The sequence below is a fragment of the Paramisgurnus dabryanus genome, chromosome 6 (genome assembly GCF_030506205.2).
Source record: "Paramisgurnus dabryanus chromosome 6, PD_genome_1.1, whole genome shotgun sequence".
In the NCBI taxonomy this organism is placed as follows: domain Eukaryota; kingdom Metazoa; phylum Chordata; class Actinopteri; order Cypriniformes; family Cobitidae; genus Paramisgurnus; species Paramisgurnus dabryanus.
Window position 1 is genome coordinate 25,571,987 of NC_133342.1, and position 21,838 is coordinate 25,593,824.

Consider the following 21,838-nt stretch of genomic DNA (forward strand, 5'->3'; position numbering starts at 1 on the left):
GAGGCCTGTCATTAGCTTAGATTGCCTCTCATCAGCAACATCCATCAGCATGCTCTTGAGAAAAGATCATTGAGTGGAGAGCTGAGGTGTCCCAGAGGAGTACTCCAGTCAGGGTGTAATGAGAGGGTCTTATCGCTAATCCCATGCCCTCGTTTCCTTTCTGCTTCAGTTCTCTACTTCACGTAAAAACACCAGCATCTTTTAGTGGGCCATTCGTTCTCATTGTGGTAGGTCAGCCAGAGTGGTCTCGCTGACCTCAAGCTTTACTTAAAGTAGACCATGTTAGATGCCATGCATCCCGTGATTTCTTGCTGCATGTGTCCCCACAGGATGAAGAGGAGGAGATCAAGGCTGAGATCAATATGCTAAAGAAATACTCCCACCACAAGAACATTGCCACCTACTACGGTGCCTTCATTAAAAAGAACCCTCCTGGCATGGACGACCAGCTGTGGGTGAGTACTGTGCCCCATTTTTTTTTAATAAAGATATTGAGTATATTTACACAACTCTGTATAAATTAATCTATTATATTAATCCAGTGGGAAGTGTATGAAAAATTGAATGAGCATAACTGAACAGAAGTCAAAATGCCAGTGTCTTGCCTACAAAGCTGTTGTCATGAAGAGTAAATTAACTTTTGTGAACTCTTTTATATGCATTTCAGTACCAGAATGGTCCGAGTTTTTGTTTCTTTTCTCGCCTGTAGTCTAGACCTGTTATAGCAGTGGTATTTCTGCTCCACCTCTCAGCTACTTCTTTACGTAATATTTCTCTACTACCGGCCCTTTCCCTCTCTGTCTACTTGCATTCACCCACGATTGTAAGAAAGGACAGCCCTGATAGTGGCAGGGTAATTTGTGTTGTTTATCAGCGGCCGCAGGGACACGCGGGCATGCGGACCAATAAAGATAGACATCACAGGAAATGAAGTGCATTTGTGGCACATCTCGGCGTAGATTGACAGCTCTTGAATGGAGAGACCTTTGAAATGAAGGTTGACATTCCCACTGCTGTAAGACTTGAGGGCCACAAACCTCTCATTCTCTTTAATATTTCCTCTGACCCGCCAATCACAAGGTGAAAGAGAGATATAGTGAAAGATTTTGGTCTGAGAGAGTGATAGAAACCCACATTAAGTTTTGTCATCTTTGTTTGGTAGTTGGTTTCAGGTTTCTGTAATTTTTTTGGGAGCTTCTTCTGTGATGGGCGTAAACCTTGATGCTAAATGTAATTAAATTTATTAAGTAGTGTAAACTCAATTTATTGAAGAGAATTCCACTACCTTTAATATTAGAGTTTCTGCAACAGTTTCTGCCCTTTAAGTTATTTAAACTTAAAATTATATTTTTATTATTATAAGCAAGCACGACCATGGGGGCACAAATGCATTTGCTATTTAAACAACATGGCGCTGGATGTGAGAATGATAACTGCATCAAGCTGAAACCATAGACTGTAATAAAAAAAGATGCCCGTTCGCTCTCTTCCATTGGTGAAAAGTGAAGCCGCCAGTGTCCCGGTACGGTGCTGACATCTTGGGTCTCGAGTCTGCGCTGTAGCTATTTCGGGACTAGTCCTGCGCAGTAGTGAGCAGGAATTAAAGCCGTGAAAATCAAGGCCCCTTCCTCACTCTCGCAGAATGCGCATATCACAGCTGCCAATCATGATGTCACACCACCACCATTTTTATAGCATTAAATAAATAACTAAAACAAATTTATTTTAAAAACAAACTCTTGAATTTACATCAGCGTGATTAAAACTACAGTAAATGACAGAAACCAGCTTCAGAAAAAAGATAAAGTGTAATTTAATTGTTTAGTTGGTCTCAAGTGCCATTGAACAACATGGGAGAGGCGGGGTTTATGACCTACTGTATACTGGGACCAGTCACTGGGGTGCGATCGAAACTTTTTGACTTCACTTTTCAGGGATTGTGTGGCACACTTTGCTGAAACCAGGTGTGCCTCTTAAGTCTGCTGGCTCTTTGATCGCCCCCTGGTGGCTGGCTGCAGTACAAATCATAACCTCGCCCTCTCCATTCAAACTCTGCTCTAAATAAAAACATTATAATAAAAGTTTCCAAAAGATGGTTTTGGTCCTTTCAAGTAGTTGTTGTCATGCTGATATATGTTCAAGTGTTCATTTTTGTAATAAGTTATATTTTAGCTAGTAATTTGATGCTATAGAAACGGGGCGTGTCATCATGATTGGCGTGGTTGAATTGGTCGCGCGAGCTATTGGGCGGAAGTTCGATACCGTGGCTCCACCTCTGGCTCCACATACGATTCCTTCTGCGCATGCCTTGGCTCCAAACTGGCGTTTTTACGTAACATGGCAGCGACCATGGTCGGACATTTTTGGCTTAAATTTATTACAATGGAGGGAGGCGACGTCGCGTCGTCCATCTTTTTTTTACAGTTTATGGCTGAAACTAGCAAAAAACATTTGCATCCAGGTGTATGATAGGGCGCAGGGTCTTTAACCTTTTCAATCCAAAGGCCACTGGGTTAAGACATAATTTTACATGAATGCATTTGGCAAATGCTTTTATTTAAAGCGACTTACATTTTTATCAGGATGTGCGTTCCCTGGTAATCAAACTTATGACTTTTGCGCTGACAATACATTTCTCCACCATTATGGGCATTTCACACTTCATGTTTATTTTCAACGGCGCCTGCCGTTAAGAGCCGTTGTCTGCAGAAAGGGCAGGATTTTGGGCGCATGAGCATGCTTGCAGATCGAAAACGCTTCACCTCTGTATCCGCCCCATTTTACCACTTCCTGCATGTCTCCTATTGAATATGAATTAGACATTTGCGGTTGCCGTGTACCGTGTGAAACGCCTATATTAGAGGTACAGGGAAAAATTAAAAGCATTTTAAGCCCTGTCAATAACATGTACAATACAATAATAATGTATTTAGATAAATGTAACAAAAAATAGTAAGCATATGAATATTGCAAAGTAAAAACAATTTTGTCAATACCATTTGTCTTCTGTGTGCAACATGACACATTTGTGCTGATTAATGGCCTGCAGTCATGTGTGATAGTCTGAACGTGAGTCAGTGTCTCAAAATAGGGATGTTTTAATAGAGTGCACCATAACCCTAAAGACGGCCTCATCAGTGATGCTTAATGATGTCATTCTTGCCTTTTTTTTTCTTTGCACATAGGACCAAAACAATTTTCATGTGATTTATAATGTAATGAAAATCAGGCAGCAATGTGATTTGCATCTATGTTGTCTTGTGTAATAAATGGCTTATGATCTGCTGCTCATGTAATATTGCAAGATTATTAAGCTTCAACAGTTGTATGTGCATAGTGCATTTATTCCTGATTTAACTTCCCAAAACTTCCAGCATACAGATATAAAAAATGTATTCCAGTGAATTAAATAATGTAACAAGGTGTTGCCTTATTTAGTCGGAGCTCCATAGTCATACAGCTTGAGTGGCTGTTGTGTAGTCAAGCACACGTCTCTGAGATGTGGTGTTTGAACCTAAAGCCTCTTCTCAAAGGCTAGACTGGACACTCTTCACTGAAGTGCGATAAGAGGAGCTTTAAGCACCAGTCTCTTCCAATTACAGAAGAACAACAAGTCTAGACTCTAAACTGGACAATTTGAGGATCAGCAAATCTGACTACATTTTTTGTAGACATTTCCCACAACCATATTTGATACGTTTAGTCATTGTTGTGAGAGTAATAAATCAGGAGATGTGCTGATAACTCCAGCCTTTGGCAGTTAGATTTTTTTTTTTTTTTTTGTTTAGTATGGCAAAGCTGGTTAGACTTATTTGTATAGAGTTTCTGGGGTTTATAAAAACTTGTTAGCGGTTGTGGCTTGTTACTTTAAAGCAGTGAAAGTGAAATTTCACTTTTACAGTTGTTTAGATTAAACTAAAGGCTGCTTGTTAAAGTCGGTAAAGACTATAGGCAGTGCTTAACTTGATACAGATGTGGACAGCTGTGGGGGTCAGACATTGAATGTGTGTTGTACTGTTTTTAGGAACTTAAGTCACGTTTTTTTTATAACCCTATGTTGTTAATGTTTTTTTATGTGTCCCAGACACACCCAGGTACACCAGTTCTGCAGATCATTTTTTTGTTTTTGTTTATTCACCTTGCACTAAATATGCCATTTACTTTGACTGTGGATCATTAGGTTAGTTAATGTGAGATGTGTTTTTCTCAATTTTTTCAGATTTTTTTTCACAAGTGAAAAACAGTGAAAATATTTGTCACTTGCCCTTTTCATGAGAACAAATCCTGTTTTCCTCTATAAGGGTTGACTGCGTCCTTCTGTGGAAACAAATGGGCACAGATTAATGGGCAGTGATTAGCTAACACGCTCGCTGTGTAATGTAAGCCTGTCTGCCGTATAGCACTAACACATTTTGGATTAGAGGACTTTCCTTTGCCTCTAAGGTCAATAACAGTAGAAAAAAATCATGACTGATGAAATCTCTGTTCTGCACATGGTTTGAAATGTGATAGGACAGCATTTAAAAAAATTCAGAAACTACTGATCCTATCTGTCTATTGTAACCAAACCAAATTCCTTTTGTGTATTATGGTGGCTCTTTATAAGTTTTTATACCGTTGAGAAAAATTGTTCCTTATTTTCCACCAAACTTGTTAAAAAAGCCCTGGTCTGTATCCTTAATCAGTCAAAGTCTGCATATTTATGCAGGGGCCGCATTTTTTAAAAATACGCCGCACCTTCGCCGCATAAATTGCAGATTTCTGCTTGCAAAATATGCGGGGCTTGCATTATTTCATAATCCCCGCATTTTGTAGCAAAAAGTTGTATATATCTTGGCAGAAAGATGAGATTTTTTTGCATTTAATTCACACATGCGCAGCCATGTCCCCTGTTGTCATGGGAATGTTAGAAAGCGACTTAATTATGCAACGTGAAAATCAATGAAAAGCTGCAAACAGTTTTTGCAAGTTCACGCAGTTTTTGCAAGTTCACGCAGTTTTTGCAAGTTCACGCAGTTTTTGCAAGTTCACGCAGTTTTTGCAAGTTCACGCAGTTTTTGCAAGTTCACGCAATTTTGGCAAGTTCACGCAATTTTGGCAAGTTCACGCAATTTTGGCAAGTTCACACAATTTCATTGCATAAATATCCCGCATATTCCATCGCATTTTTAAGAAAACATGCCACAAGATCAAGGATTTTTTCCCGCAACAATCACAAAAAAACTATTTTCTGGGAGGACTGCTTAATGTTATCTCTGTTGATACACACATTGTTTCATTTCACTTTTCCCACAGATGTCAAGCTAATCTTGTAATATAGCTTTGGGCAGTGCTTAAGTAAGGGATAATGTAGAGGCAGCCAGTAGTTATCAAAAAAAATAAGCCCCAACAGTGTGATCAGTCTTGTATCACACTGAAGGGGCTTATTTTTCGATAACTACCGGCTGCCTGTACATTATCCCGCTTATTACACGGCTACTTGCCACGTAAGGAAAAAAACTGGACATGAATATGAATTTGAAACATTTTATTGGAATATTTGTTTTAAATAAAAATTTTCTTATCTTTCCGCGAAACGATATAGTACCACCATTGTTAATTGTGGTTGTCCAGTGTTTGTCACAAGATGACGCCAAACGGTAATCTTTATTGGCGCGGAGGGATTTTAAACAAACAAGTAGTACCGGCTATGCGTTATTACTTTGGAGCAGTTATTATTTGAAAAGAACGAACCTGCAAATGTCTCAACTGACCAATCAGAATCAAGCATTCCAGAGAGCCGTGTAATAAAATTTGAATATTAAATATAAACGCATTTGATTTCTAGTTGCAACCTGTTTGTTATCCGTTGATATCCATTTAGCTACGTAGGATTGTCCAGGTAACTGTAGTGCATTGTCGTCCAAGCATTGACACTAAAGCATTGACTCAGCTACCAGATGTAACACCATCCTAAATCGAAATGCGAATTGAACGAGAAACTGCACGTTGTATGTCTCAGCTGATCGGTTGCATTCTCCGACAAGTTCTGTTCTTGCAGACAAATCAAGTCCAATTAAACCTGAGTGATACGCTCTGTAAATCACTGCATCACCTCTGACAGACACCAACCAGAGGGAGGAGGGGACCAGAGTCTGTAAGTGCATGACGGACGCTGGTCTCCTAACTCTTAACCATCATCCCAGCTCCCACTTGCATATTAATGGTTTCTCTCTTCATCTCTTGCTCTCTCCCTCTCTCTCGCCCTGCTTAAAGATTTATGTCCTGCATTTGAATTCGCCTACTTGAGTGTTTGTGTTGAATGCTGCAATTTTTATCCTGTTTTTTAATGATCTCAGGGATGTTTCTCTCTCTCTTAGTACATAATAAAACCCACCCGTTGCTCAATGGAGTGTAATCTTATGATAAACTTACAGCCTGATTAAAGGAGACGGTCTCTTTTGTACTTTGTCCTGGTTGGGTTTGTGATCGTTTTGTCTTTTAAATGGGTTGTTGTAATATTTTGAACAGACAAAAGTAGAAATGTGATGCAATAGGACAACAGCACAGATATGAGATATGTGCTGTTCCGAACACAGAGTGTGTGTGCATGTTTGTGTGAAGGACAAAAGGGCGTTGGTGATTTGTAGCTGTGAGCATCAGACACGAAGTGACCTGTGCTGTTTCCTCTACAGCTGGTGATGGAGTTCTGCGGTGCGGGCTCAGTGACGGACCTCATCAAAAACACCAAGGGCAACTCGCTGAGGGAAGACTGGACCGCCTACATTAGCAGAGAGATCCTCCGGGTAAGTGCACGTGCTTTGACTCACCTGACTGAAATATCCCGTAAAGGAGGTCAAGTGGATTTCTATAAAATGGTCTTTGTTTGTAGATAGTCCTAACTTGACCAGTGTCAAGCTGGTCTAGGTGGATGACCATAGATTTAAAATCTAAATCAAGCAAAATTAACCTCGAACATGGAATCGTTGATGCTGCCACGCCCCCATGTCACGTTCGGTCGGCTTCCCAAGCGGGGAAAAAAAATCAACCTCCTCTAACTTAGCTAGCTACAGCCAGTCAAAAGTTAGCATGGCAGATGCAGGAGACATCACGCGAGCTGCTCTTAACATGGTAAGCAAAAAACAGCAAGCGCCAATAAGAACTCAATAAGAACAGAGCACGCACGAGTGCACAGCAGAATGGCGTCTGTGCCAGGACCAGTCTTTTCTCTGAACTGAGATCTGTTTAAGTTTCATAACAACTTATGTTTAAAAGCTGTTTCATAACTCTTAAGCAACTAAATGACTTATTGGGGTATAGTCTCACAATCTCGTCTGACAGTAATAAAATCGCGATTTTAAGGTGCAAAGTACTGACAGGAATGTTCATTTGACAGGAAGTTTGATTTTTGTCAGATATGTGCGTGTACCATATTTTTGAAACAGACCCCTGTTCCAAGATGGCGGTGGTTTTGACGCATAATTCTTAATGACCATTTATGGTCCGCAACAGGGTTTATTAACAAATACTTTTGGGCACTCAAATAATAAACAAATTTAACATTAAAATAATACAAGAACACTTTTCAATCAGGGCATTTCACAATATGCAGTTTGTATAGTTTCAAATGAAAAAATTACATTGAATTCAGGGTTTCCGGCAGAATTTTTTTTAATTAAGGTGGTAGGGATGGGCGTGTGGGCGGGCCCGAGGGCGTGCAATCAAAGGGGCGTATGCGTCATGATGAAAATTAAAATATGTTAATAAAAAAAAATAAATAAAATATTTATTTTTAAAACACTCAAATAAAACTTAATTTTGAAGAAACTATGACAAAAAATAAACACATACTAGATTTTTTTATGAATTAAACGTTTTACCTCTAACGGGAATAACTGCGTGATGAAGTGAAACTAAAGGGTTAATAAACATAAACTAAAGTAGATGTTGTAGAACGTCTGGTGAACGATGATAGATAGCGCAAAAATTGTAAAAACTGATTATTTCCCACTAATGATTACATTATCTTAAAGGAGTGTAACTACTGTAGCATGTAAATAATGCACATAAATAAAAGTGAGCAAGAGCGCTCAACAATTATATCTCATAAACAGGCACGTGCAACCCTAGCAGGTTGCTCAAACAACAAAATCACTAGCTAACTTACTTTAAAATTGCAAGAACTATAGACAATAATACAAAAAAATATAATACAATAACGGGCTTAAAAATAACCCCAAAACATAAGACCACTTACAGTTCTCACGGACACGCGTTTTATCAACTGGCTATCCTCCAGACATGATGGACCACGTCTTATATCATTGCGCGTACACGCTCGCGGTGTGAAGCGCGTCTGCGCTATTCTCCGAGATGTTTTATCAACTGGCTAGTTATCCTCCAGACAGTGATGGTCCGGACCACGTCTTTCTCATTTTGGCTGTGTGACGCACGTCTCCGCTCACAGTGTGATGCGTTAAGGCGGTAGGGTTAGTTAAGGCGGTAGAGTTTCCAAGCTTAGGCGGGCCACCTTAACTGAAATATGCTGCGGGAAACCCTGGAATTGAAACATAAAGGGCACATATATTAGGAGGCGTGCACACCAATGCATTTACGCAGGTGTATGTTTTAAAATATTTCCAATGGAAGCATGCCGTTTTTTAAAAAAGTCAGCAGCAGGCGTTTTTCCCCCTACTAAAATCCCGAAGTTTTTTCCGCGTTTGAGCACCGAGAGTTGAAAAAGATTCAACTTTGGGTAAAAAGCTCAGCTTGTCAATGCCAGTTCTCCCACAGCCGTCCAATCACAGTTGAGGAGGGGAGGGACCAATATCACAACATCCAACCGTCGCATCGTTCAACAGCTTATAAACAAAGCAAAAGTATCACAGCAACCAAAGCGCTCAGCTGAAGAAAGCTGGCAGTCTGCTAAAAAAGCTGGCATTCATAGTTAGCAAGGGTTGTTACTTACAACCTTAGTTTATGAATGATGATTTCTACCATTTTTTCTGTCCTTGGATCCAATTCATTTTTTTCTCTCCACCAGGGGCTCAGTCATCTCCACTTTAACAAAGTCATCCACAGAGACATCAAAGGCCAAAATGTGCTGCTGACAGAAAATGCTGAGGTTAAACTAGGTAAGAGCACAGTCCTGTAGACTTGAGATAACTTTGCTTTAAAGCCAACTCTGAAAAGTTTAAAAGCATAAATCCTGTGCATGAGAATGCAAGGTATACACAGCTAGGTAATATTTATGCAGTGTTTTATTTGAACGGCTGCTTCCTTTAAGACCCTGCAGGGGAGTGAGGGCTGTGAGACGAAGCTTGGTAGATCAGAGGTAAATCAATTAGCCAGTGTGTAAATAATTGATCATCACTTAGTTCATGTCATTGCTACTAAAGCAGATTTCATAAATGTGTCGAAGGCTGAATGCAGATTTGTGCTTTCAAAAGGAAAGTTTCCTTTTTGCTATTTTTTTTTATTCATTTCATGGCCCGTTGCTGCTTGGTATGAGAGGTGAAGGATGCTGGTTAGGATGAACGAGATGCCTTGTAACGTCACGCCTGGTTAGGAGTGTTAAACCTAGACATGAAATCTGGAGCGTGAGAAACAGCCTGATCAGGGCTCTTTAGTGATCTGCAGGGTTCCTGTCATGCCAAAGGCACTGCGGCACTATTTTTGGGTGTTTTTTTGCTGCGTAAGAACCTATACATGACTCACAATTACACCCACTTGTTATTTTGCCACAAATATCATAATCTATGAAGACTTGATGAGGCAACCCTCAGGCATGTATAGTGAGACGATTAATTTAAAATGATCAAAAAATCTGTCGGTACAGGAATTGTCACATTGACGTGAACATTTGTCCGGTGTGTCTAGCTGTCACGGTGGTTGTAGATTGTTAATAAACTGATTTGACTTCTGTCTATTGTACTCCAGTGGATTTTGGTGTGAGTGCTCAACTGGACCGTACTGTGAGTCGCAGAAACACTTTCATCGGCACACCTTATTGGATGGCACCGGAGGTCATAGCATGTGATGAGAATCCTGAAGCCACGTATGACTATAAGGTGAGCTCTTCTGGGATAATATTCAATCCGTGTTAAGTTTTAAATTTAAGAAGCATTTATATTTACTCTTAAACTAATGCACCATTAAAATAATGTGTTCAATACGATTATTGTCACATCAATTGTGTTTGAATGCGTGTAATTACTCTAATGCATTAATAAAACAAATATTTTGCTGCTAATTTTGTGTTTTTGTAATAGGGCAGCATCCCTCTCCTTCATTTTGCATTAGCCAGAAGGAGAGTATTGATCGCAAGTCCTCAATTTACTCAATACACATGTGAGCATATGCAATCAAAATCAAATAAACTGTCCTTGAAAACAATTTAGCCCCCATTATCCACAGATCAGCAACGCTAATAGCGATCCGTGCCACAGCTGGCAGCATAGATAGTGTCGCAATAACAGGACACACAACTAGACAAACCGACAACTGCTGCGAGATCTCCACTTCCCGTTCGAAGAAATATTAGCCCATTTCTCTTTCTGTCGTTATGCTGTAGTCTGTTTTATTGCGTGTTTATAAATTCATTCCTGGTCTAGCTTAAAGCTCAGACAAATGTGGGGTAAGAGAAGGCTTTTATTGCAGTATGAAATATCATCTGTGTGCAGCGGTTTTACTCCCTGTATTGAATATCCGGCGCATGCTTCACTGAATTTATATTACCATCATATCAGTTTGCATGCAAGTCGAATATATAATGCTCAGCACTACTGATAAAAACGTGCTCTGTTGCTCGTTTTGTAACATTTGCCTGGAACGTTGTGGGTTCAGTCCTTTACCATTCAAGAGAATTGCGTACAGTTGGTGGGAGGCATTGTGGATCTTTATCACCTGACAGAGGAAGAGATAAATTAACAAAAGTAAAGGAGAGGTTAAATGCATGATTTTTTAGAAGAAGATTCTTTCGTGCATTTTAATGCCAGTCATGCAGGTAAATTGTGTAAGAGACGTGTTCAGTTTTTACTTGCAACAGTTCCACAGAATCATTGGGAGTGTGCCAGACTTCCAAGGAAGGCAAATTCTAGGTTACGTGATAAAGGTGCGTTGCGCCTTTTCAGGTAAATATAGATTATGAAACAAATGTGACTGCAAAATCTGGTCAAACTAGTCATGTACCAACATGTGGCCACACAAGTTCTAGATTTAAAAGTTATAACCAGTGAAACTATAACATATAAATGAAAATATCCGCTTGATTTCGTCAATATTGACTAAGACCAAGACAAAGATTGAAATCAATTTGAAGTCAATGATGCTCTTAATTTAATTTTTAGATTGAGACCTTAGCCTGGATTTCACAGACAGGGTCACATGTAATATAACGCAATATATACTGAAATCTAATGTACAGTGGCAAGAAAAAGTATGTTAACCTTTTGGAATTTCATGGTTTTCGCAATAAATTTGTCATAAAATGTGATCTGATCTTCACCTTCAAGTCAAGTGTAGTGACAAACATAATGTGTCGAAAGATCTGAATTTTTTTGTGTAATTATTTTTAATGTCTTTATTGAACACACTCGTGGAAAAAGTAAGTGAACCCTTAGAATTAATAACTTATTGACCCCCCCTTGGCAGCAATAACATCAACCAGGTGCTTCTTGTAGCTGTGGATCTGACCTGCACATTGTTGAGGAAGAATTTTAGCCCATTCTTTTTGCCTTAGCTCCGTCATATTCTTTGGATGTCTCATGTGTATGGCCCTCTTCGAGTCAATCCATAGCATCTAAATTGGGTTGAGGTCTGGGCTCTAACTTGGCTATTCCAAAAGGTAGATTTTGTTTTCTGAAGCCATTCTGTTGTGGACTTTCTCCTGTGTTTTGGGTCGTTGTCCTGTTGCATCACCCACCTTCTACACAGTTTCAGCTGACGTACAGACATTCTCACATTATCCTGAAGAATTGTCTGATATACTTGGGAATTCATCTTCCCCAAAACATTTAGCCAATACTGCCGTGGAGCTTCAATCTGCTCTTTTGCAAACTTGAAGCTTTTTAGTTGTTCTCTCATTGTTTGTCAATTCCTTTGACTTAGATGATGATCAGATCACATTTTATGACAAATTTATTCATAAAACTATGAAATTCCAAAAGATTCACATACTTTTTCTTGTCTGTTATTTGGTCCTGGGTGGTTCTCAACAGTAGTTCATAGTATAATAGATTTTTTTATACAGCATGTGATTTACAGACATTGGTAAGGTCAGTTGTTACATTGTCTTACTAGGCCTTCTTTGAGATTGTGTGAAATCATGACATCAAATTTTAATATTGTCATCTGACTAATATTGCTTTCCGAGAATGGGAACGAAAATTGGTTCAAGGACTCAGACTCAGATTATCATGTAATGTGTGACATTTCCAGATCAAATCTTACAACTGATCTGCTTCAAGCAAATCGGGACCACCCCGATCATATGAATCATGTTTGATATTTAGGATGTTAAATCAGGATAAACAGTTTGAAATTGCAACCGCTTAACAAGCTGCTGTACGGGTCCTGTGTAGACAGTGTAAACGGAGAAAGATTGACTATGTGTGCTAAAACCACATTTAATAATTGGGCAGGATTTTAAAAATCCTGTAGTGTGAGCCCGTCTTATATTGCTACTTGTATGCATCTTGTATTTCAGTTTGCATATATAAAACGGCGATATGATTTCTTTTGCTTTTCCATCCAGTTTCATATCAAGTCTCTCTCTCTTTTGTGTTTCAGAGCGACCTGTGGTCTTTAGGAATCACCGCCATCGAGATGGCCGAAGGGGCACCGCGTAAGTAACACAGTTCTTCTTCACTGGTCTGTGTGTACAGTTCATGTTATCACTGTGTCCTAGGACAAGCCATGACATTGAATAAACCATATTTGAATGTCACAGATTTCGACTGTGTAAAATAAAAGCGTCTGAGCTGATCTCAGCTAGGTGCTGTTGTACAGATGGCCGGGAAATAACGGACATGCAAGAGGGGCGGGCAGACTGTAGCATTCTTGTCCTGGCTAGAGACGGGAATAATCCCGGTGTCCTGGCAGGGTGCTGCTGTGTTGGATGGGGACAGAAAAGCTGTTAGGGAGTGCACTTAAGGACAAGCTTGCCTTTTTATGCAGTTCATTGGAGAGTTGACTCAACTTTATTATTACAACAATTTGATGTGAGCGTGTGTTTCATCTGTTGGTTTGTGTATTTTTGTTGGCACTGGCATTTTGGCCTCTGTATGCAGCACAGGTCTGTGTCCAAGAGTGGCACAGGTGCTCGAACCAAATATGCTCAGCCGTCCTTGTTTGGCAAGCTCACTTCAAAATATGCTGCCAGGCTGAAAGATATCATAACCTTTTGTCTACTCACAGACACCTGCCCACATACTCTGTTAGTCACCACCTGCAGCTATTTGTGGCACTCAACCCTGTGTCATACCTTATATTAGCTTTCACATTCTGTTGATTTGTCTATAACTAGGTGTCTGATTTTTCACAAATTGTGTTTGGAACCTCTGTTGACGTATTTGATATTGTTTGTGAAAGCTTTTAAATTGAAGCATGCTGATGGCTGCAGATATATGTAATGTGCTATTTATCAGAAATAGACCTCTCTTCAAGATCAAAAGGACCTTTATTGAACTAGCTACCAGAACCAACAAGCTTTTTAACAGATAAGGTTCAGTGTTTACACTGCACGCTAAGTGTCCAACTTTTGTTTGATCATTCGGGAACATTGTCAATATCTCTGTGGTGAGGGAGGACTAAATAAATGCATCTCTATTTTGGGGTTGGGGCCATGTATATTTTGTCACAGCCTCTGGTGTGAATCTGAAATGTAAAAGGTCTGCCTCAAATCAAAATGGAACATTTTCTATTAAAGATACTCTGTTTGATATATTGTATGTTATAATGCAAAGTCATTAACACAACATTTGTTGTTAATGTTTAGTTTTTGATTGGGAACTCACTGAGCATTTTTGTCCACCCATGTAAATGTGTCAATTTTATCAATACAGGCTACATTTTTAAAGTCCATGGCAGTTAAGTGTCCAGATATTCTGGGCAAATACCCAGGCTGCAAAAATTATCAAAATAACGCTAATCTTTATATCACAATATCCGCATAGCAATGGTTTGCAATAACTTTAATGATTTTAATGCTAGGTTATGAACAGTGTGGTTAATAGTTTTTTCTTCTGATACAGATAGCGGGGTGATGCTTTTTTTCTAAATATAAAACGTGTGTGGGCTTTCAGTTTTTGAATATTTCATTATAAATTGTCTGTTTCAAAACATGCATTATTATTCAGATTTCAATATCAAGCAGCCCTAGCAAATACCCATTCTTTTCCCACAGAATCTATTTGTAATTTTTGGGCTGACGTGTACTTGGGCAGAATTAAGCAGTATTTGTATTAAATGTAGTGGTCGACCGATATGTTTTTTTTTTCAGGGCTGATGTCGATACAGATGTATCATGTAGAACGAGAACTGATATGTCTGATGTAAAAATAAAAATGCATGTCAAAATTAAGGCTCTGACAAAAACTTTCAATGCTTTGAAACAATTCTGACTATAAGAAATGTTAATTATGACAATCATCATCATATTATTATTATTATTATTTATAATAATAAAAAACAACAGGAAACTCCCATAAACTAGATGTATACATAAAAACTATTTTTTATTGAATAAATGTATTATTTCCTAATGATTAAACGTTGCATACAATAGTAGAACTATTCAGATCAATGGATGACTATCCTATGGATAAAACGATTAACTAAACAATTCGATTTTTTATAATATTAGTAAATCATTTAATCGCTTTCATACAGCTTCATTGTGTATGTTGTTGAAAAGACCGCAAATGTTTTCATTAAACTATAACATTAATACTATTATTATAGGCACACTTAGTTGGTTCACTAGCCTATTCCTTAAGTATATATGTCGCCAAGACAGGCATTTAAGCATGAGAGCAGACTGACTGAAAACCAAAGTGCTTGAGTTCTTTATGCTTTAAAATGGCCTGTATTTTTGACTTACAATGACGTGCAAATGCCAGCTCGGTCAACTGCTCAAAACCTAATTTAATACTAGACAGTTCGCAGTCTTTGTAATGTGTTTCAGCAATACATTTTTAACATTTATAATGTGTTACGAATCAATTCTCTAACTTTACACTGACTCTTTGTTCTTTCTCTACAGCTCTGTGTGACATGCACCCAATGAGAGCCCTGTTTCTGATCCCTCGAAACCCAGCTCCAAGACTCAAGTCCAAGAAGTGGTGAGCAGCCCTTTCTTTGTTTACAGGGGTCACAGACCCTCGCAGAGACCCAACGGGATTTCACAAACACTGTCCAATCTACTGTTAATCAAAGGCTTTAGTGACTTCACTATTTGTTTCATCTGTCTCATATGATCTTTGTTTGATATGTCTGCCCTTCACATACACACACAGGCACAAATGCACACAGTCATGCACAGATGCTTTGAGAAAGGTTGCATGTCATGCTAGACATAAAGGCTTTAGTTAGTTAATAGCTACTAAGGCCTGTTTTACAGACAGACTGCTGCAGCTTTAAACGCAGAATAGATGTGCGTTTAGTTTACTGCGCTTTTTTTGTTTAGTTTAAGTATTTTCTTTAAAGATGCCATAAATTATATAACAGTTATTAGGAGTGGGCTATATTTACAAACCTAAAATCGAATTTACATGTCAATCCAAAAGGCAATTAATCTACATGGAGGAAAATCGAACCTGCTTGCATAGCCTGGATTAAGTCAGACTTACTGAATAGAAAGTGCTGTTGCCTGTCACTGTATGTGTGATTTGCATGCTTGCTAGACATGAATGCATTTTCTGACTGTTCCTTGTTTAAAGCCTGTATTGAAAAAGATAATACTACACATAAAATAATATGGATACACTGTTTATGGGAAACTGGCTTAATGTTTCATGATTCCGAAGTATTTTGTAAGTGTAAACATACGAGGAACAGCCCAGACACAACATTTAATCTTGCAAGGCTGCTGGATAAACAAATCATCAAACACATGTGAGATATGCATCTAAGAGTTATCGAGCACTCGCAAAAAGAATGAATGAAGATAAGCCCTCCAGTTTTCCTCAAACTTCTTCGTATATCCCCAGGTCAAAAAAGTTCCAGTCTTTTATTGAGAGCTGTCTGGTTAAAAACCACAACCAGAGGCCCAATACAGACCAAATGCTCAAGCATCCATACATCAGAGACATGACCAATGAGAGGCAAATCCGTATTCAGCTCAAAGACCATATCGACCGCACCAAGAAGAAGAGAGGAGAGAGAGGTGAACACACACACACACACACACACACACACACACACAGTGACCTTATCAGCTTTATCTATTAGAATTTGATATGTTCTGTTCTGTATGCGTCTCGTGCTTTCATTATATGCTTTACGGTGGTGAACTCAAATGATTTTACGCAATATCACATGGAAGAGAGAGCAGGCGTGTGAAGCCCTGCTTGGGATATTGTCCTCAAGCCGCACTTCATCTCTTCTGACATTTAGCATTCATCACTCACAGTACTGCCACATCTATTATTTCCTATTCTCTGTTTTACTAGATAAATGTCCCCTAATGCTACTTGTAGTTACATTGTGTGAGTTTAACTATAAGACTCATTTCCCAACAGCATATTTTGGCATATTCACTATTCCTATTAGACCTTTTCTCACTATGTCTAATGTAATGTAGAGATCTTCACACAGGCACCAATTAATCTAGTGAGCCTCACATGGGGCACCAATTGGGTAGTGTGCCATGTAAAAAAAACTCTTAAGTGTTGCTTTAATACAAGGAAGACACAGTTGTAATAAAAGATAGACAGGAATAACTAAAAACACTACTATGATACTAAAACACTAAAGGATATTAAAGTTATGCAAACTAAAGTACAGAAAGGTCTTGAATCTAAATAGCAGAATGTTTTCTGTTTTTTAATAAGGTGAATACTTTATTTCTCACAAGACAAAAAATGTTTAAATATTTTTGAAAATTTAAAATTCAGTTTTGTCAACCAAGTTAAGTGAATATTAAAGGAAAACACCACAGTTTTTCAATATTGTACTAGGTCCTTACCTCAACTTAGACGAATGAATACATACCCATCTTTATTCAATATGTGCATTTAATCTTTGTACAGTGTGTCTTGAATGTGTTAGCATTTAGCCTAGCCCCATTCAATCCTTAGGATCCAAACAGGGATGAATTTAGAAGCCACCAAATACTTCCATGTTTTCCTTATTTAAATACTGTTACACGAGTAAGTATGGTGGCACAAAATAAAACACAGTGATTTTTTTTAAGCGGATACCATATTTTCCGGAAAATAAGTCGCACTTTTTTTCATCGTTCGGCTGGTCCTGCAACTTATAGTCAGGTGCGACTTATATGTCAAAATTAACATGAACCAATATAAAACATTACTGTCTATAGCCACCAGAGGGTTTTATATGCTGCTCCTGTAGCCTACCCCAGAATAAATGTAAACTGTAAACTTAAAGACAACTGAGAAAGACGCAAACAATATGCCCCCCAAAAGAAAATCCTATTCTGCAGATTACAAACTGCAATTAGTAAAATATGCAGCCAAAAATTATTTCTAAATAAATGCGACTTATAGTCCAGTTTTTTCCTCCTCATGAAGCATTTTTTGACTGATGCGACTTATTCTCCGGAGCGACTTATAGTCCGAAAAATACGGTAAAAATGAGAACTATATTAACACTTAGTTTGAAGCATTTCGACTTTGGCTGCAGTAATATTGATGGAAGTTTGATCCAGGGGAGTAATGATGTTAGGTCGCATTAGTCAGTGTCAATTTTGTCACCGTCAAACTATTTTACCAAGGTAGAGTAACAGTGTTGACAGTATGTGGCAGTCATAGAGAAACACAAACTCTGTGTCTCTCCCCCTCTAACACACACATGCATAACTTTAACTGGCAATGGACTTATTAAATACGATGACGTGGTTAAAGGACACTGCGTGTGAAGGTTGATGACTCTTAACACATCATGGATAGGTTTTGCATGTCTGATTGTGACTGATGAACATTTTTCTCACCTGTAGATGAGACGGAGTACGAGTATAGTGGAAGTGAAGAGGAGGAGGAAGAGCATGACATGGGAGAACCCAGGTACAGCTTATATTAGTGGTGATGGGTTTTATATTGAATGTTTACATATATGGGGAAAATGAGGAAATATTCCTTTCATTTGTCTCTGAATAGCTCCATCATCAACATTCCCGGGGAGTCCACTCTGAGGCGGGACTTCCTGCGCCTACAGGTAGCCAATAAGGAGCGATCGGAGGCCCTGCGCAGACAGCAGCTGGAACAACAGCAGAACGAGGGACACAAGCACCAACTGCTGGCAGAGAGACAGAAGCGCATCGAGGAACAAAAAGAGCAGAGGCGCAGATTAGAAGAGGTTAGTGTAGCTCAACAGCTAAAACCAAGGCTTCCTGGGAACACAAACTGTTATCCATTGTAAATTTTTCTTTGGGTAAAATTGTATGCCAACTTTTTTACTATAAATGCACATTATGGGTGTGTTGATAATAACAGCAGTGCCCATAACTAAGGTTATATTTATATATAAAAGGGTTAATATACTACAGCACATGGTCCTGACACCTTCCGTTTGTGGATAATTGAGGACATCAGTTGCTTTGTCCCATAAAAATAACACATGACAAATAAACTGTTGCTATGTATATGATTCAGCTGCATCGTATGTTTGTGTCCCACAGCAACAGCGACGCGATCGCGAGCTCCGAAAGCAACAGGAGAGAGAGCAGAGACATCGCTATGAGGAGCAAGTCCGCCGAGAGGAGGAGAGGAGGCAGGCTGAAAGAGAGCAGGTACACACACACAGTTTATAACAGCACTGCCCTGATGACACAGCTGGAAAGCACATCTACATGCTCAATTAAAAGAAAGTTAATTGTTGTAAAAAGTAACAGTGTGTGCCTAAAGGAAGGTTCTGTGGAGAGCCAGATAAGAGGCACAGGAAGTGAGCGCACACAGCACCCGTGCCCTTCTCTTTATCTGCTCCAGACTGATTGACCATTAAACATCCCTAACTGTGACATGTTTGTGCGGTCTTATGTGTGCGTGCACCCCCATGACCTTGATCCGTGCTGCCATTGACAAATAGATGAGAATATCTTTCATGGGCATAAGTTAATTATTTTGCAGAGTGGCTCGGTTAATAGCCACTGTTTTCCAGCTCCGACCCACACACATGCCCATTCTTTTTACTGAAAAGGTTTTTTGGGTATTTTTATAATACTCATGCTTTCTTGCTCTCACTCTCTTTCTGTCTCTCTCTCTCAATATCCTTTACTTTGTCCTCTTGGACTGAATCTTTCAGGTACATGGATGGAAAAGCTCCCAGCTCTCTCTCTCTCTCTCTTTCGCTCTTCTTATATTCACACCTTCTCGTTCTCATGAGAATATCTGCTCTATTTTGTCCTCGGTTTACTCCTACACATTGAATTGGTGTAATAAATTATATTCCTTTTTTTTTACTCAATTTCTGAGAACTGTTGGATGATTTCACTCTGTCTGTCTTTCTTACCATGTTAAATCATATCCTCCTGTCACACATTCACTCTGAATCCTGTTTAAACTCTGATAATCTTTTAGCTTTTCTCTGTTTCCCTGTCTTTCTCTTTCTGGCGTCGGGGCTGGGCTGTAGGAGTATATCCGTCGTCAGTTGGAAGAGGAACAGAGACAGCTTGAGATCCTACAGCAACAGCTCTTACAAGAGCAGGCTCTCCTACTGGTAACACAGAGAAGAGATTCGCTCGCTGTGCCTCTGATCCCTCACCCCTCCCATATCATGTCAGCCTGTGGCCTTGTGCTTATGTACCCCATCTTGTGATTGATTGTTATTACGGTTTTGTCGATACAGTGATTTGTGTCTATGTTAGTTTTGCATTCGTCACAGCTGTTTTGACAGTCTAAGAATAGAACAACAACAAGATTGTGTACTGAATTCAAAAGAAATTTTAAGGTGGATGAGCGAATTAGGGTACGCCAAAGTCGTTTTATCTTCGGCAAATTAAAAGATTTGTTTTTCTGTAATCCCAGCTTGCTTTGAGGTATTTTAAGGGAATCTAGGAGAGCGGGCAGACTGTAGCTGCTGTTCTCTTTATTTTTTGGTCTCAAGGGAGTTTTGCAGTTAAGGTGATGCTTTTTCACTGAAACCACTTGGGAGAGGCAGCAGTGAGGGCTATATTTTCCGAGTAGCTCTGTTCTTTACCTTCAAACCGAGTCACAGATGTATCGAGGAAAAACTTCCCTGTAATTTGTTATCAGCAGCTGAACTCGCATTGACCCGTTCTGCTGCAAAGGCAGCACATATGCCTGGCATGGAAAGATGCCATGTCTTCTGTCATGTGACTGTTTTTAATGCGGTGATTGAGGCTTAGCGCTCCATTACATGGACCAGCATTAGATTGCTTGCTTTTGTAATTTTTGCTCCATGCTTTTTAGATTTATTTGCTATTATAGTACTGTTTTAGGCAGTAGACTGACTGCGAGATCTGTTTTGAAGGCCCCGTAAAATCGGTTTGCTTACTAGTGTACTTCTACAAGTTGACAAAAGTTATATCAAGCAAAATTACTCACAAACTGTCTTTTTCTTCCAGGAAAAGATGTGTACATTTCTGGAGAAAAATACCAGTGCTTATGTTACACAATACAAAGTTCTATACAGTTAGGGGAGGAGCCTCATTGTTCAGTCATGTCAATCATTTCGCAAACATTTCCAGCTTTATTTCTTCGTCCTAAGGCATAAAACCAAATCCTTGATTTTATCGACTAATATTTTTGTTAGGAATTGTGTAAGATGCTCTCCCCATACTGTAAGACCACCTGCAGTTACCAAGTAGCAATTCGTGGGTGGTGTAGGTGACAAAACTAAAGCCTGGTGCTGGAAATACACTCATAAAGGGGCGGTTTCCCAGACAGGGTTTAGATTAAGCCACGACTAGGCCTTAGTTATATTAGGACTTTTAAGTTGTTTTTACAAACATACTTAGAAAAACATTACTTGTGTGATTCTTGAGAAAAACAATGGCACAGATATATGTTAAGATTAATGTTAGTGCAAGCTGTTTTAAAGGTTTAGTCCATTTTCTTTAAAAAAATCCTGATCATTTATTCACCACCATGTCATCTAAAATGTTGATGTCTTTCTTTGTTCAGTCGAGAAGAAATTATGTTTTGTGAGGAAAACGTTCCAGGATTTTTCTCATTTTAATGGACTTTAATGGACCCCAACACTTAACAGATTTAATGCAGTTTAATATTGCACTTTTAAAGGACTCTAAACAACCCCAAACGAGGCGTAAGGGTCTTATCTAGCGAAAAGATTGTCATTTTTGGCAAGTAAAATAAAACCACAACTTCGCGTCTTCCTCCGGTCCTGTGACGTGCCAGCGTGACCTCACGTTATACGTCATCACGTCAAGAGGTCACGGATGATGTATGCGAAACTACCGCTCCAATGTTTACAAGTGTGGAGAAAAAGGACCATTCTGACGTTGTTATGTCGAATGATACTAATTAATGTCTTTGTGTCAGTTTATTGTTTAAAATGGTCTGCAAATGTAACACAAGACCTTTCTACGTCACTACGCAATTACGTGAGGTTGCGCGTCACAGGAACGGAGATAGACGAGAAGTTGTGGTTTAAAAGTGCATATTTTGTATTTTTCTTGCCAAAAATGACAATAATTTCA

General features: G+C 39.0%; 1 protein-coding gene across 8 annotated transcripts in view; it reads left to right on the top strand.

Annotated features, from left to right (window-relative positions):
* Window positions 1-21,838, top strand: part of tnika (TRAF2 and NCK interacting kinase a) — a 99,793-nt gene that overhangs the window by 50,945 nt on the left and 27,010 nt on the right. For 5 of the 8 annotated variants that reach the window (XM_065276341.1, XM_065276335.1, XM_065276336.1 and 2 more), the window contains exons 4-14: window positions 330-455; window positions 6,675-6,785; window positions 9,023-9,113; window positions 9,919-10,049; window positions 12,769-12,823; window positions 15,242-15,320; window positions 16,188-16,363; window positions 18,158-18,224; window positions 18,318-18,516; window positions 18,839-18,949; window positions 19,789-19,875. In XM_065276341.1, coding sequence (XP_065132413.1) covers window positions 330-455; window positions 6,675-6,785; window positions 9,023-9,113; window positions 9,919-10,049; window positions 12,769-12,823; window positions 15,242-15,320; window positions 16,188-16,363; window positions 18,158-18,224; window positions 18,318-18,516; window positions 18,839-18,949; window positions 19,789-19,875 — 1,233 coding nt within the window. The remainder of the gene's footprint in view (window positions 1-329; window positions 456-6,674; window positions 6,786-9,022; window positions 9,114-9,918; window positions 10,050-12,768; window positions 12,824-15,241; window positions 15,321-16,187; window positions 16,364-18,157; window positions 18,225-18,317; window positions 18,517-18,838; window positions 18,950-19,788; window positions 19,876-21,838) is intronic. The other 3 variants (XM_065276337.1, XM_065276342.1, XM_065276344.1) reach the window with 1 other exon arrangement.